Source organism: Zingiber officinale, chromosome 8A, assembly GCF_018446385.1.
Source record: "Zingiber officinale cultivar Zhangliang chromosome 8A, Zo_v1.1, whole genome shotgun sequence".
NCBI lineage: Eukaryota > Viridiplantae > Streptophyta > Magnoliopsida > Zingiberales > Zingiberaceae > Zingiber > Zingiber officinale.
In genome coordinates this window covers 22,281,926-22,297,722 of record NC_056000.1, presented here as the reverse complement: position 1 = coordinate 22,297,722, position 15,797 = coordinate 22,281,926, and the positions used below count along the sequence as shown (strand labels likewise).

General features: G+C 36.6%; 1 protein-coding gene across 1 annotated transcript; it reads left to right on the top strand.

The window, feature by feature from the left end:
* The first annotated feature begins 7,745 nt into the window (after window positions 1–7,745).
* On the top strand, window positions 7,746–10,704 carry LOC122007954. Its single transcript, XM_042563492.1, has 3 exons — window positions 7,746–8,196; window positions 8,319–8,467; window positions 9,271–10,704. Exons 1-3 carry the CDS (start codon window positions 8,090–8,092, stop codon window positions 10,383–10,385), a joined length of 1,371 nt encoding a protein of 456 aa, XP_042419426.1. The 5' UTR covers window positions 7,746–8,089; the 3' UTR covers window positions 10,386–10,704.
* The last annotated feature ends 5,093 nt before the right edge of the window (window positions 10,705–15,797 follow it).

The following is a 15,797-nucleotide window of genomic DNA, read 5'->3' as shown; positions in this document are numbered from 1 at the left end:
TAGTATTGACCAAAAAAATAAATCATCTATATAGCATAGATGATGCATAATTGCTATAATATAATGTTGATATGTGTTGACTCATATTGACTAGAGATAAAATGCCTATATTATAAAAACTATGAATTATAGTTACTATAATAAGATATTATTAGTATTGATCAGAGTCGAAGTGTTATTGTAATATTATGTAGACTAGTGTTGACAGGAGATAAAATACTCATATTATAATAACTACAAAATCATATTTGTTATAATACACAATTATTATAATTATGATCTCATAGTTGCTACAACATAATATTGATCAGAAAAAATTATCTATTTTGTAGCAAATGAAATATGATTCATAGTTGCTATAATCAACACAAATAAACTATATTGTATCTGTTATAGTTGATAATTGCGACAATCTGTGAGTACTTTATTTTTGGTCAACATTGTTTGTCTCCTCGGGACGGTCAAGTGATTAGTGCATGAGGTGTTGCCATCACGAAGTCTGAGATTCGCCGAGGTAAATGTCTCCTTTATACGCCAGTCATTATTTCAAAGGCTAGTAGCTACTCGTGATTTATCTCCTTGTTGGCCTTAGGACAGATTGCCGGAAGCGCTGGGACGAACATAGTCACCTTTTGCCACTATAATATGATGTTGATTTGTGTTAACTAATGTTGATCAAAGATAAAGTATTTAGTTATTATAACACAGTATTATTAGTGTTGCTGTAAAACCAAAGTGTTATTACAATATAATGTTGACTAGTATTGATAAAAATAAGGTAGTTATATTGTGTTGATTAAAATTGAAAGGTGAATGCCGTGTTAGATTATATACTTATTTGTTTATAGCTTTTAGAGTAATTTGGATTTTTTTTCTTTTTTTTTATGGAGTTTAAGGTTTCTTAACTTAACTATATAAGACCTTATACTCTGCATCAATTTTGTGATCCAATAATATAGTTAGTTTTTTCCTTCTCTTAATTTCTATGGTATCAAAGTCAAGTTCTCCTTCTCTGGCATAATTTTTTCTACCGCCCCTTGTTATTGCTTCCTGTTGTTGTTGTCGTTGCTGTCTCCTACTACTGTTATTGATTTCAGCGTCAACATCTATTTTCTGTCTTGTTGCTGTTGATTTCGGCGCCGACGTCCTGCCCTACCGATTTCGACGCCGATATTATTTTCTGCCGATTTCGATGTTGACGTTATTTTCTGCCGATTTCGGCACCGATGTCCTGTTAATTTCGGTGCCGACGCTCTTTTCTACCGATTTCGGTGTCGAAGCCCTATGCTGCCAATTTTGACACTGACGTCATTTTCTACTGATTTTGACACCGACGCCCTGTACTACTAATTTCTACATTTGACATCCTTTTCTGCCTTATATTCTTTGTGTGATCACGGGTCGTCCTGACATCAATTTTTGCGGATGATACAAATATATATCCTTACAGTTTGGTTATTCTGAGAATTATTTGTTCTGTTATCATGCCTAGTCGTGCAGATGCTTCATGAAAATCTGATTCATATATGTTTGAGCAGTTTCAATAGTTGCTTGGTTCATAGCCCTCTGCCATGTCAGCTTCCTCTTATATAGGTTTGTCGTCGTCTGGTATTTCAGGTATATCTTCATCCTTGTGTATTTTGGACTCTGCTGCCTCCCATCATATGTCATCCAATTTGTCATCTTTTGTTTCTTTTTCTCCTAGTTCATCTATATCTATTGTGACTGCTGATGGTACTCCTATGTCATTAGTAGGTGTTGGTTCAATTATTACATCTTCTTTATCTCTTACTAATATTTATTATATTCCGAGTCTTACTTTAAATCTTGTTTCTGTTAGTCAATTATGTGAGTCTGGATACTAATCTCTTTTTCTTCATCCAATTGTTATATTCAGGGTCCGCAATCTCAGAGGCTAATTGGGACAGACCATAAGTAAGGAGGATTCTATGTTTTAGATCAACTCAAATTACCAGAAGTTGTAGCTTCGAGTGTGGATTTATCATCTTTTCATCTGATTCGTTCATCTTTTGATTTTTATTTGTGGTGCTTTCGGTTAGGTCATGTTTCAGCACCTCATTTGCAGTTTTTAGTCTATACAGGAGCATTAGGACATTTAAAAAATTCTGATATTTCTAATTTAGTGGTTGTAAACTGACCAAATTTTCTGCCTTACCATTTTCTAAAAGTTTTCCTTTTTCTTCTTCTCTATTTGATCTTATCCATTCTGATATGTGGGGACCCTCTCCTATTCCTACAAAGGGTGGGTCAAGGTATTATATTTCATTTATTGATGATTGCACTCGTTACTCTTGGATCTATCTTATGAAACACATGTCTGATTATCTTGCAATTTTCAATAACTTTAGAGCTCTTATGAAAACTCAACATTCTAGTGTCATAAAGTATTTTCGTTGTGATTTGGGGGAGGGGGGGAGGGGTGAATACACTTCGAATTAATTTTCACATTTACTTGCTTCTGATGGTACTATTCATCAAACCTTGTATACAGATACTCCTGAATAAAATAACATGATTGAACGGAAACATAGACATCTTGTTGAAATAGTCCGTTCATTTTTATTGTCTGCTAGTGTTCCTAGTGCCTTTTGAGGGGAATCAATCCTTACTGCTGCTCATGTCATTAATAGAATTCCAATCTCACACAATTCAGATTTGTCACCTTTTGAAAAATTGTATAGGTATGCTCTTGTATATTCCTCTTTGCGTATTTTTGATTGTACTTGCTTTGTCCTTCGTCCACATACAGAGCGTAATAAGTTAGCCTCTTGGTTTGCTCTTCGTCTTTTTGGGTTATGGTGTTAGTCAAAAAGGGTATCGTTGCTTTGATCCCTTTAGTCAAAAATTGTATGTCTCTCGTCATGTTGTGTTTTTTTGAGCAAATTCCATTCTTTTCTATTCCGGCTAGTTTGCATAATATGACAAAATTAGATCCGCTTTGTATTGATCCTTTCAATACCGATACTGAGGAAGATTCACCCACAAATCCTACTGGTTGTTCAACTGAATCTGGTACTTTAGTTCCCGAGATATCCGCTCCACATGTTCCTCCTTTTGCCACTACCCAATTATCTTCTGAGGTTGCGGATGATCCTTCTCTCCACCGTCGTCAATCCACTCATGTTCGTAAGTCTACTAAACTATCAGATTTTGCTTACTCTTGTTATTCTCATTCTTTTGCTTCATTTGTTGCATCTATTCATTGTCTTTCTGAGCCTGAATCTTATAGAGAAGCTGTTTGTAACCCACTTTAGCAAAGTGCTATGGCTGAGGAACTACTGCTTTGCATCAGAGTCATACATAAGATTTGATTCCATTGTCACCAGGAAAACATACTATTGGTTCTCGTTGGGTATATAAGATCAAAACTAAATCTAATGGATCTATCGAACGATACAAAGCTCGTCTTGTTGCTAAAGGTTATTCTCAGGAGTATGACATGGATTATGAAGAAACATTTGCTCCTGTTGCAAAAATGACAACTGTTTGTACTATGATTGTTGTTGCTTTTGTTTGTCAATGGAGAATATCTTAAATGGATGTCAAGAATGCATTTCTAAATGGTGATCTTCATGAAGAAGTTTATATGACACCTCCTCCTGGTATTTCACACAACCCCGATGAAGTTTGCAGGCTTCATAAAGTGTTTTATGGTCTCAAACAAACACCTTGTGCTTGGTTTGAGAAGTTCTCTACTGTGATTACTTCGTTTGGTTTTCATCATAGTAATCATGATTCAACATTGTTTGTTAGATGTATGAGTGCAAGTCGTATTCTTTTATCATTATATATTGATGACATGATTATTACTGGTGATGATTCTGATGGAATTGCTTCCTTGGAGTCTGAGTTGACTCATTGTTTTGCTATAAAAGACTTGGGTATACTACGCTATTTTCTGGGCATTGAGGTTGCTTATTCCTCGAAAGGTTCTCTTTTATCTGAGTCAAAGTATATATCTGATCTGTTTGAGCGTGCTCGTCTTACTGATAATAGAGTTGTTGAGACTAATGCTCGATATTCTCTATCTGACGACTCACCTTTGCCGGATCCTAGTTTGTACAAAACTATTGTTGAAAGATTAGTTTATCTCACCGTGTCTCGTCCAGATATTGCATATACTGTTCATGTGGTTAGTCAATTTGTCGCTGTATCAACTACAGTTAATTGGGTTGCTGTTCTTCGTATTTTCAAGTATCTTTGGGGCACTCAATTTCAAAGTCTTTTATTTCCTTCTACTTCATCTCTTGAGTTGCGTGTATATTCTAATGTGAATTGGGATGGTAATCCTACGGATCACAAATCTACCACTGACTTCTGTATTTTTCTTGATGATTCCCTCATTTCTTGGAAGAGTAAAAAAATAAGATGTTATTTCTAGATCTTCCACAGAAGCTGAGTATCGTGCCATAGCCTCAACTTCTTGCGAGATAGTTTGGTTGCGTTGGTTGCTTGCGGATATGAGTGTCTCTTTTCATCAACCTACTTCGTTATATTGTGATAATCAGAGTGCTATTCAAATTACATGCAATTCAGTTTTTCATGAGCGGACGAAACAAATTGAAATTGATTGTCACATTACTCGTCACCATCTTCAGATTGATACCATCGCATTGTCTTTTATTCCTTCAAAGTTACAGATTGCTGATATGTTTACCAAGGCACATTTTGCTTCACGTTTTCGTTTCTTATCCGACAAACTCTCAATGCTTCTAGCGGTAGCATTGTGAGTTTGAGGGGAGATGTTAGATTATATATTTATTTGTTTATAGTTTTTAGGACAATTTGGACTTTTTTCTTTTCTTATAGAGTTTAAAATTTCTTAACTTAATTATATAAGACCTTATACTCTGTATCAATTTTGTGATCGAATAATATATTTAGTTTTTTCCTTGCTAACTACTTATATGACTGTAACAGTAAAAAAAACAAAAGAAAAAAAACAGATAGTTTTGAAAAGTAAAATATATTGATGTGGACGCATTGCCTTTTTTATTTTTGCTAGAGATGGAACGGAGTAAAGCTACTCTTTTGAGAGCAATTTTAATTAAGCTTACTAAGCTATTTTGGTTAACTATTTGATATTATAACAATAATTTGATGAAAAATATTTCACATTACAATAGTTTTTATCAAAATTAATCTAATAGTATGTGATCAAATTTCAATAATTTTAATTAACATTTGACAACTTTTAATTAATATTAAAATAGTTTAAACTATAATAACTTAATAATTTGAGTATGTTAAGGTAGCTTTATATTTTTAAAATATAGGATGTATTATTTTTAAAAAATAGAATGCCGTAACAGATTTTAAAAGATGACTGTAAGTTGACTTTTTTAAAAAATAAAAAATTCCTCAAATTACTTAATCATGTAGGATTATTTTAGAAATATATGTTAATTTTAAAATTATCACATTATATTTCCAATTTTATTTTTTTTCTCTCCGAACTATTAAAAAATTAGATTTGTATTAAACAAATTATTATTACGTTAAATTGATACTTAAGAATATAAATATATATAATCAAAGAAACTATACAAATACATATGACATAGTTTCATGTCATTTTAAGTTTTTTAAGTCAATTAATCGATTTGGACCGAAACCGACTGATAAACCTAGAAAGTTCAAAATAATATAAAAATATGACCTATATGTGTATTTAGTTTTGCTGATTATATTGATACACTCAAATATCAATTTGACACGTTATATTCAGAACAGTGATTTTTTAAACATAAATAAGATCTTTGAATATATTGGTGTTTAAAAAATTATTACTGTCAATATAATATGTTAAACTGATGTTTAAAGATATAATCAAGAGAACTAGACAAGCACATATGTCTTAGTTTCATATCATTGCGAACTTTCTAAGTTCATCAATAGATTTTAACCAAAATCATATCACAATTAGTCGACCTAGAGAGCTTGGAATAACATGGAACCATGTATTATGCGTTTGTCTTATTTTTTATTATATTAATGTCCTAAAATATTAATTTTACACACTATATTAAGAATAATAATTTTTTGAATATAAATGTGTCGGAAAAATCTGATTTAGTTGAAAAAATAATTTGTATATATCAAATTAATATTTGAAGGTATGGATAAAAAGAGAACTAGATAAATTCATATGAATTGATTTCATGTTATTTAGAGCTGTCTATATTAGATTTCAACTAAAATAGGTTGATGTACCTAAAAAACTCAGAACGATAAGAAACTATGTTATATGTGTTCATCTAATTTTTATGATTATATTCATATTTTCAAATATCAAATTGGCATACTATATTAAAAATAATGATTTTTTAAAACTCATTTTCAATTAAGTTAAATTCAATCAATTTGTGGAATGTTTCACGGTCACAAGATAGTTCCCAATCGATGGGTAAAATGACAAATTTATCAATGTTATACTAGAACAATTGATATCGAATGAGAACAGTCAAAAGAGTAAAATAAAATTATATATATAATTTAATAATTTTAAAATAAAAGTAAATGATTTAGATATTCTGAAAATTTTCCAACATTATAATTTATCTAAAAACTTAAATACGTATAATAATACTATTAAAATTTTTAATTAAATGTTGATCCACTACTACATTAACGATCTCTCAATATGGAATCGCCACATCAGCGACCCCTAGAGCCGGTCTTACGAATATGAAAGGAGATAAATATAAATACACAGATGGAAAATACATGACGGAGAACACATTAACGATCTCTCAATATCGGTCTGTACATGGAGAGAGATATACATATAGATAGACAACTGTCAGGGACTCAGACACATGACATTAAAAAAATATTTAATTAACCTTGTATTCCGAATGGATGATACGAACTGATATTAAATGGGTATCCATACCCTATTAAATGAATTGGTTTGCATGGTAATGGGCGTCCATACCACTTTCAATAATAATAATAATAATTATTATTATTATTATTATTATTATTTATTTTTCTGATCTTCTACATTTTTCTTGAGATTGTCAAATTCTTATTTTCAAAGAAAAAAATAAAGAAAATTTTTCACACAAAGATATATTTACTTTACTTGAACGAAGAAAACAAAAACTAACAAAAAAAAAATAATAGAAAAAATATTTTCCTTATTTCTAATAGACAGACATATTTATATATTCATGGATGAATAATTATTCATCATTTTTATTACCACTTAAATCGAGTGAAAAGTAATTCCCTTCCTCACCTGATTGTGGCAACGGTGAGCTCGAGAGAGACATTCCGCCAAAGATCAAGAGACTGTGGAAGATAATCAATCAGGAGCCATTCCTTCGCCGACGCATCACGAAAAAGAACGACCAACTCTGTGTTTTTTATTTTTTTTACCTTCCTTTTCCTTCTTACATATCGCTTTTTTTTTTTTTTTTTTTTTTTTTATCATTTCCTATATATTCTTATCTTTTCTCTTTCGTGAGATTGATCTAATTATCCTAATATAATCAATGAGATTAACTAAGATTATTAATTTTTATTTTTTAATTTTTTATTTTCCCTATGTTACCAATTCCTTTCCTTCTCCTTTCCATCCCTTTTCTTTCCCTTTCCATCTTTCGAGATAAACATAGCCTAAGTTACCCATTTAACATATTTGCATTGTAATTTATTATTTTAAAATATGTCTTTGTTAAATTTACATCTGATATTGCCAATTGTTACACATTCGGATCTTCAAGCGCTTGGATTATGGATCAAGGTCCACATATCGGCCCAACCTAACAGGGTTTACTTGAACCGGGCAAGATCAGATCAAAATCCTCGATTCTTTCATTAATCTTGAATTAAACCCTCGGGGCTCCCTTCCCGGAGACCGAGTCCCTCGCACCTCCGCCGACGACGAATTGCTCCATGGCTCTCCCTCAACTGATTCAGTTACCAACGGAAACGGCAACGGCAGCGTCTTCAAGATCTGCACTCCTCTTCCGTACCGTCTCAATGGACAAGCGCCATGGCCATTTAAGGAGCGCCACAAGGTTCGTGGTCGCGGCCAAGAGCGAATCGGAAGCCGGCGGCGATGATGCGAGGGAGAAGCTTCGATGAAAGAAGAAAGAGGCGGAGATTGGAGGATGTGTCTTTTAAAATACGGGAGACCAAGGCTGGGCCGCCTCAGAAGAAACCCAGGTATTCGGCAACGGCGATGCCGCCCGCTCATCTTTCTCTGAAGAAGCTTTCCCCTTCCTGTTGAATTTGCTCTCGATTCCCCTCGTCTTCCCCGTGTGTCTTTGGTTCTTGCTATGATTCAGGTTATCGTTACCAAGATCGCCTTCGATGCTGTCATCGGGATATTTTGTTCGCGCCGTCGGCGACGTGTTGGTCGATTACAAGGAGCCAGTTTTCGATTGGGAAATGACGGATGATGCCTGGTATTTTTGGGATTTCGTTCCTTTTGGCGGTGAGCTCAGCCGTTCCCTGTTTTTCTTGCGTTATTTGTTTTCTGCTTATGCTCTATTTAGAATTTTTTTCAATCAAGAATGAGATTTTTTTTTTCTTGTCGTTTTTTTTTCTTTACGCTAATGATCTATTTGGATTTTGCAATTGGTTTCTTGACCACATTGTCATTTTGCGGAAGGAGGTGTACATCAAATAATAAAAAACAGCTCGAATCCAAGCTCCACAATGCAACAGAAACGAGAGACTATTTTAAGGTTTTGTTAACTAGTGTTAGAAAAGAAACAGTTTCTGTTAGAGGATTTTGAAATAAAGATAGATTTCCACTAGTGCAAAATGAAATTGAGTATATAGATCTGCCAAATTTTATAATTGTCACTTGCTGAAAGAGTGATTGAAACCATGATGGTTGGTTGACCACCGATATCTCCTATTGCTATTACTTTCATATCTAAGAATGTGTTCAACCCAGATTTTTATAGTTTAGCCAAAGAGAAGGCAGTGATTTGGCTTGTTAATACTTCTATAAAGTAAATTTAACTAGGAAAGCATAGATTAATCCTCTATATGGATTTCCATATAGTAATTGTTTTTGTAATTACTATTCATTTAATATTTTCATAGGGTAACCAACAGAATAAAGTTGTTGGAGGTTTTGAGTTATGTTGAAATAAATATGCTGTTCAGGTGGATATATATCCTCGCTTGTTAAATACACTAGGGGCTTTTGCATTTTAATTGGTTATTGATTTTAAGTAGTTTTTGTCTCTAGGGAAGTTTAACCATAATATGGGTATCACTTTGCAGCTGATATAAGCATGAGGGATAAAAATCCAGAAGGAACGTTTGAAGAAGACAAGAAAAGGGCTGATGAGGCCTTAGACAGAATGCAAACGAAGATTAACTTAGAGTATGAAGTCTATAAAACATGCCGATTTTTGTCTGACAATGTTTTGGTGTCCGGAAGGCAGGTGCAGCCGAGATGGTCAGGAACACCTCTGAGATCAGCTAAGGAGCAACCGGAAGAATTAATTTCAGTGATGCAACTGTGCGAACAGTTGTATTCAAGTCCCTTGACCAAATCATTTTTATCAGATCCAGAAAATTCAAAACCCTATTCTCCTAAACTTGGGAAGTGGCTTATAGAGAAGCAAGAAAATGGTCGTTTGATGTTTGAGCCTCTTGTTGCTTCAAGGAAGAAGACATTTAACCTTAATCCAGAGTCTCATTCAGACATTCGTCTAGGTTCACAACTATATTTTGGGCATAACTCTTGTGTACCATCTACAGACATGCTGAGCTCATGGCTGGGTTATATGCAGGAGCCAATTTTGGATTCAACGTTCAGTGATAGGCATGGCATAGTAGTGAAGTCTAGTGATTTGAGCTTGGTGCCTAATGAAGTGCAGCATCTTCTGCCTGTCATGCAACCGGCCAACCAGAATTTTCTGCATTTGTCAAGAAATTCGATAATGGCTCCTAACCAGCGACAGTACTTGCAGGATTTGAATCATGATTCTCTCTATTTGTTAAGGAATTCAATGATAGCTCCGAATCAGCAGCACCAGCAGGTGGCAATGCAACACGAGATGCCCAATTTCAGAGCTGTAAACTGTAAACAGCAGTACCCGCAGCATTTAAATCAGGACTCTGCATATTTGTCCAGGAATACCATAATCGCACCAAATCAGCAGCAGCAGAACATGGATAACTTGATGTCTACTTTTGGAGCTGGAAACTGTGATCAGCAACAAAGATTGGGCTGCATCCGGCAGCACAGACCTTGGACGTCTGATCCCGCATCAGATATCGAGACCTGGTCAACACACCCCTTTGATCCTCTGATGCCACAGCATAACATTGATCAGAATTCAGTGTGTTATGACCATCTTCACAGTCAGAATTATTTCCCAACCTGGTGATGTATAGCGGTATGCACACTAAAATAAATGTGCCAGCGCTGTATGAAACTTTGAAAACTATACGCAGCTTTAGTGTGAATGCTGATGAGCTCTCTAACTGAGAATTTTTTTTTTTGGGAGGGGAGGGGACTATGATTTAGTTTCATTGCTTATTCCTACTCTTTGCTGAAAAGGCATTGTAAATGATCTTTTTTCCCAAGTATTTCAGAGTTAAAATCTCTGGGTGGCTACTCCAATAAAAGGAAAAAATTGTCAAACAAAGATGTATTGACTAACTTTTTCCCTTGTCTTTATGAAAACCGATAATGTGAACTCTTAATTATCTCTTTATTCTGTATATTTCACAAAGAATTAGAGCTGATACACGAATATTTAGATCAGGTTTGATTGGATGCTAGCATTTTCAAGAGAATTCTTTTGATCGGAGTTAGATAGCTTCTAGTTACATTTTGCAGATGTAAATCTTAGTATTTTTAAAATTAATTTAATGGCTAAATATCGTGCGAGTGTAATTATTTGTCTCTGCTTGATAATCATGTGTTTATAAACATAGTGGATCATTGTTTAGCATCTCTAGATTACAGTCCCATTGTTGACAAGAAGAGGGGCTCACTTGAAGATTCAGAAAAGACAAAAAAAAAATCCTATGGGAAATGGTTGGGACCCCAATGATTCCAACATTTCTGAAGAAATTGGCAGGAACAATGGTTCATACTGTTTCGAAATTGTTATTGCTTTTTATTGGGTAGAATGTTACTTTTTCAAATTTGCTATTGTGGGAGAATTGCCATCGTGAGGAACTCCGTAATTTTTTTAATAAATTAGAGAACGATTTTGTATATTGTTAGTGTAGTATAATATTATACAAACAACACTTTGAAAAGCATGTAACTTTGAGAATGGAAAGATTTTGTTATTAAAAAGATGATTGATATTTGTACAAAGTGGTGTTTTATAGTATTTGTAATATTATCTATGAAAGTATATATCGTTGGAATCATAACCTTTCATTCAAATATCAAAGGATACTAATACATGAAAGGACACAATTGACACATACAACTATTCAAGTTTTTTTATTCCTTTTATTATTTTTCATTTTATGGAAATCACCAACAATCCTTCACCATTTCCCAAAAATAAAATTTTGAAAACTTTTAATAATCAGCAACAAGCCTTATTCATAAATAAAGGTATCCAATGGTTTTGAACATTTACATAATGAAAACCTAACTAAGGTGGTTGGTAGGCCAGCTTTAAACCATTGACCTTATTCGATTAACTGGAACGATCTCATTCATAGTTCATATTGATGACACGTTAACTGACCTTGTGTCATACTATCCTAGTTTTTCATGAATATTTATATAGTTAGCCAAACCATATTACAGACAACACCATCTCCTATATTCATATAGGTGGATGTTATAAAAAAAATACCTACGTAACTAAGTATTCTAAAGAAGTACCCTTTATAACTCCATTAAAAACTTAGAAGCTTTTCTTAACTATTCCATTATATGAACCAAGCACTTCCCTAGGGATAAATTAAGTGCTTCAATCATACATATAATATACTTTGCTCATTGAACCCAAGATTTGGAAATTATCCAAAGCTAAGATTTGACTTCACATAGTTTATAGTTATGACATATTAAGATATCAATTGTCTAACTGAACTATGTCTAAATACAATCTGCCTTGACTTTTCATTGTAAATATTGTTATATGCCCTTGATAGTGTAGCCTCACTATCACAATGTATAGCAACTGGAGGTATTGGTTTCAGCCACAAAGGGACTTCCATTAACATGGTCCTCAACCATTTTGCTTCTTTAGCACACAAAGCAAGAGCTATAAACTTGACTGCCATTGTCGAATCAGCAATATAAGTTTACTTTTTGGAACCCCAATATATGGCTTCTCCACTAATTCTGAATATCTATCCACTTGTAAATACACGATCTTCTGAATCAGATATCCAACTAGCATCTGTATATCCCTTTAGAACTTGAGAAAATCCAGGATAATGTATACCATAATTCATAATGTGTCTTAAGTATTTCAATACTTGATAAATTGCATTCCAATGCAATTGACTAAGATTGTTGATATACATACTCAATTTTTCAATTGCAAATGTAATAACAAGTCTAGTCGATATCATTACACACATCAGGGAACCGATTGTTAGGATCTTCGGATGGCTAGAGAGGGGGGTGTGAATAGCCTCCACTAAAAAGTCAATCAATTCCTCACAAAAGCTTGTTAGCACAGCGGAAATAAACAAAAATAAAACTGATGCAAGGAAAGAAGCACAACCCACAGCTTACACAAGTATGTACGAGGTTCGGGGATAACTTGCCCCTACTCCTCGGCGTGTCCGTAAGGTGGACGATCCCTTGATCGTTCGGTAGATCACACCCCGGACAAATTCTGGCTAAATGTTTCTCCTTCTCGGTGGAGTAACCTCTCCACAAAGATCACAAAATAGATTTGAAAGTGAAGCACAATTACTTACAGAGTTCAGTGGCTAAAGGATTGAACAGATGAACTTATAGCCACGAAGAAAAAATGCAAAGACAGAAGGAATCAGCCAAGAGCTCAACAACACACACAGCCTCTTGATCGACAGAGAGTTTTTCCAGAACCTTAGCAAACCTCTCTTCTTCCTTCTTCTTATTCTGCTTTCTCACTGCCCCGAATCACTGTCACCTGTGTCGAATCTCTATAACCAAACTAGGCGTCGCCAATCACTCTTCCTTCTCATCTGGTTCTCTGAACTCACACCAATACCATCCATGGTCTTCACTGGTGTCTCTGAGCCTCGAACCAATGAGCAAGAGTCCAACTGATCGCGGCCAGTGAACGTTGAAGCCCGAATTGCATCACTTGCAGTGAAATACAGCATAAAGCCCACTTGTTCTTATTCTTCTGATGGAGCTTCATTTGAAATTAGCCAATGGCACGATACCTACAACCTGTAACTTAAAAATCTCATAGCAGACGATTTGATCAGGTGAATCAGAAGTGAATCAGAAATATCAGAGAAGTAGCAGAAACAAACGACAAGTTGTGGATCGGTCAATAGACCGATCCATAGCTCTCTGGACCGATCAGGACTCATCCTGATCGGTCTGGGAAGAGCCTGATCGGTCTGTGGACCGATCAGCCTATGGGTGGATCGGTCCACAGACCGATCCCCCCTCTCGCTTTGAGTCTCAGCGTTTCTGATCGCTTCTTTCTGATCGGTCTGTAGACTGATCAGATAACCCACAGAATGCTTCTGTGTAGTTACTGATCGGTCCCCAGACCGATCAGATAACCCACAGAGACTTTCTGTGTGGTCACTGATCGGTTATGAGACCGATCAGGTGATCCATGTATCACTGGATCGGTCTGCCGACCGATCCAGACAACCAAAGTATCGCTGGATCGGTCAACAGACCGATCTAATGTCCTTGCGTTAGTTTTAGAGCCTCTCAGCCCTAAACCCTAACTTCTTCCTGGTCCAGAGAATGAGCTACCAAACCCTCTCTGACCTAGTCCGGAGAACGAGATGCCGAGCCCTCTCCGACTTCGTCCGGTCCAGAGAACGAGCTACCGAGCCCTCTCTGACCTAGTCCGGAGAACGAGCTGTCGAGCCCTCTCCGACTTCGTCCGATTCAGAGAACGAGCTACCGAGCCCTCTCTGACGTAGTCTGGAGAACGAGCTGCCGAGCCCTCTCCGACTTCGTCCGGTCCAGAGAACGAGCTACCGAGCCCTCTCTGACCTAGTCCGGAGAACGAGATGCCGAGCCCTCTCCGACTTCGTCCGGTCCAGAGAACGAGCTACCGAGCCCTCTCTGACCTAGTCCGGAGAACGAGCTGTCGAGCCCTCTCCGACTTCGTCCGGTTCAGAGAACGAGCTACCGAGCCCTCTCTGACGTAGTCCGGAGAACGAGCTGCCGAGCCCTCTCCGACTTTGTCCGGTCCAGAGAACGAGCTACCGAGTCCTCTCTGACCTAGTCCGGAGAACGAGCTGCCGAGCCCTCTCCGACTTCGTCCGGTCCTGAGAACGAGCTACCGAGGCCTCTCTGACCTAGTCCGGAAAACGAGCTGCCGAGCCCTCTCCGACTTCGTCCGGTCCAGAGAACGAGCTACCGAGGCCTCTCTGACCTAGTCCGGAGAACGAGCTGCCGAGCCCTCTCCGACTTCGTCCGGTCCTGAGAACGAGCGTGCCAAGTATCCGTACTTGGACTTTTCCTCTCAACATGATCAACCTTGATCATCAATCAGTCTGAGTTTAATTAATATCTGATACAAACTTAAATCAGTGTCAACATCAAAACAACAGCCATGTCAAACTGTATCAACAATCTCCCCTTTTTGTTGTTTGACAACACGATTTAAGTTTAGATCAGAAATGTTCATATTTCCATATTTCCCTAATTTTAGGGGAATCAAGATCCTCCCCCTAAGACAGATACAACACCATGTAAGGATAGGGGAATCAAGGTCCTCCCCCTAAAGCCAAACTTTCATTTATCTCTAAACTTAGTTATTCTCTCCCCCTTTGTCAAACACCGAAAAGGTGCAAATTAGGTAAGAAAACTTTAAAAGACTCCCCCTTAACCCATACTGTCTTTTCCTTAATTCACCTAGAACACCCTCTAAGTGTATTATAAGACAGTGATAAGGAAATAAGAGACATACAAGACATGACATATGAACAGCATATTAAAAACCAGTAAGGAGTGAAATATAAAGAAAGAAAATAAACAGCATAAATAGAATAAATCAGTAAGTATCCAAGACAGACATACATATCCAACAGCCAACATCCAAAACATAGACAGTCAAAAAGACATCATGGAACAATGTATATCAATCAGCCTCCTCATCATGAGGAGCATCAGCATCATCAACGGGAGGAATGGGTCCCTGAGGTGGCATGCCGCTGCTCGAGGATGGATAGCCCGGGAAATCCTGTGGAGGTGGGTATCTGGCCATCCAATCCATAATCGTCTGATGTGTCGCCAGCTGCTAACTGCATAAATCATCGTAGCGCTGGTCAATCCGGACGCGCAGCCCGTGAAGCTCAGTAACCAGCAGCTCATAGTGCCGATCAAAGCGACTCTCCAGCTCGGCGATCTACCAGCGCAGATCAGGATCCGCCTCTCCATCGTCAGCAGCAGGAGGAGCAGCAACAGGAGCAGCTGCAACCTGTCGTGGAGGTCTCCGTGGTAACTCACCTAGAGCTCTCCCATCCTTCCACCAAACATCCCCATTTTGTCCTATGATTCCAGACTTGGAAAATGCCCGCTTCCCAAGTCTGCAATCCTATCTGACCATCTTGACTATTCTACCCTTAGAGACATCAATCTGAAGGGTCTCGAGCCAATCTGTAATTATATGCCCATAAGACATATA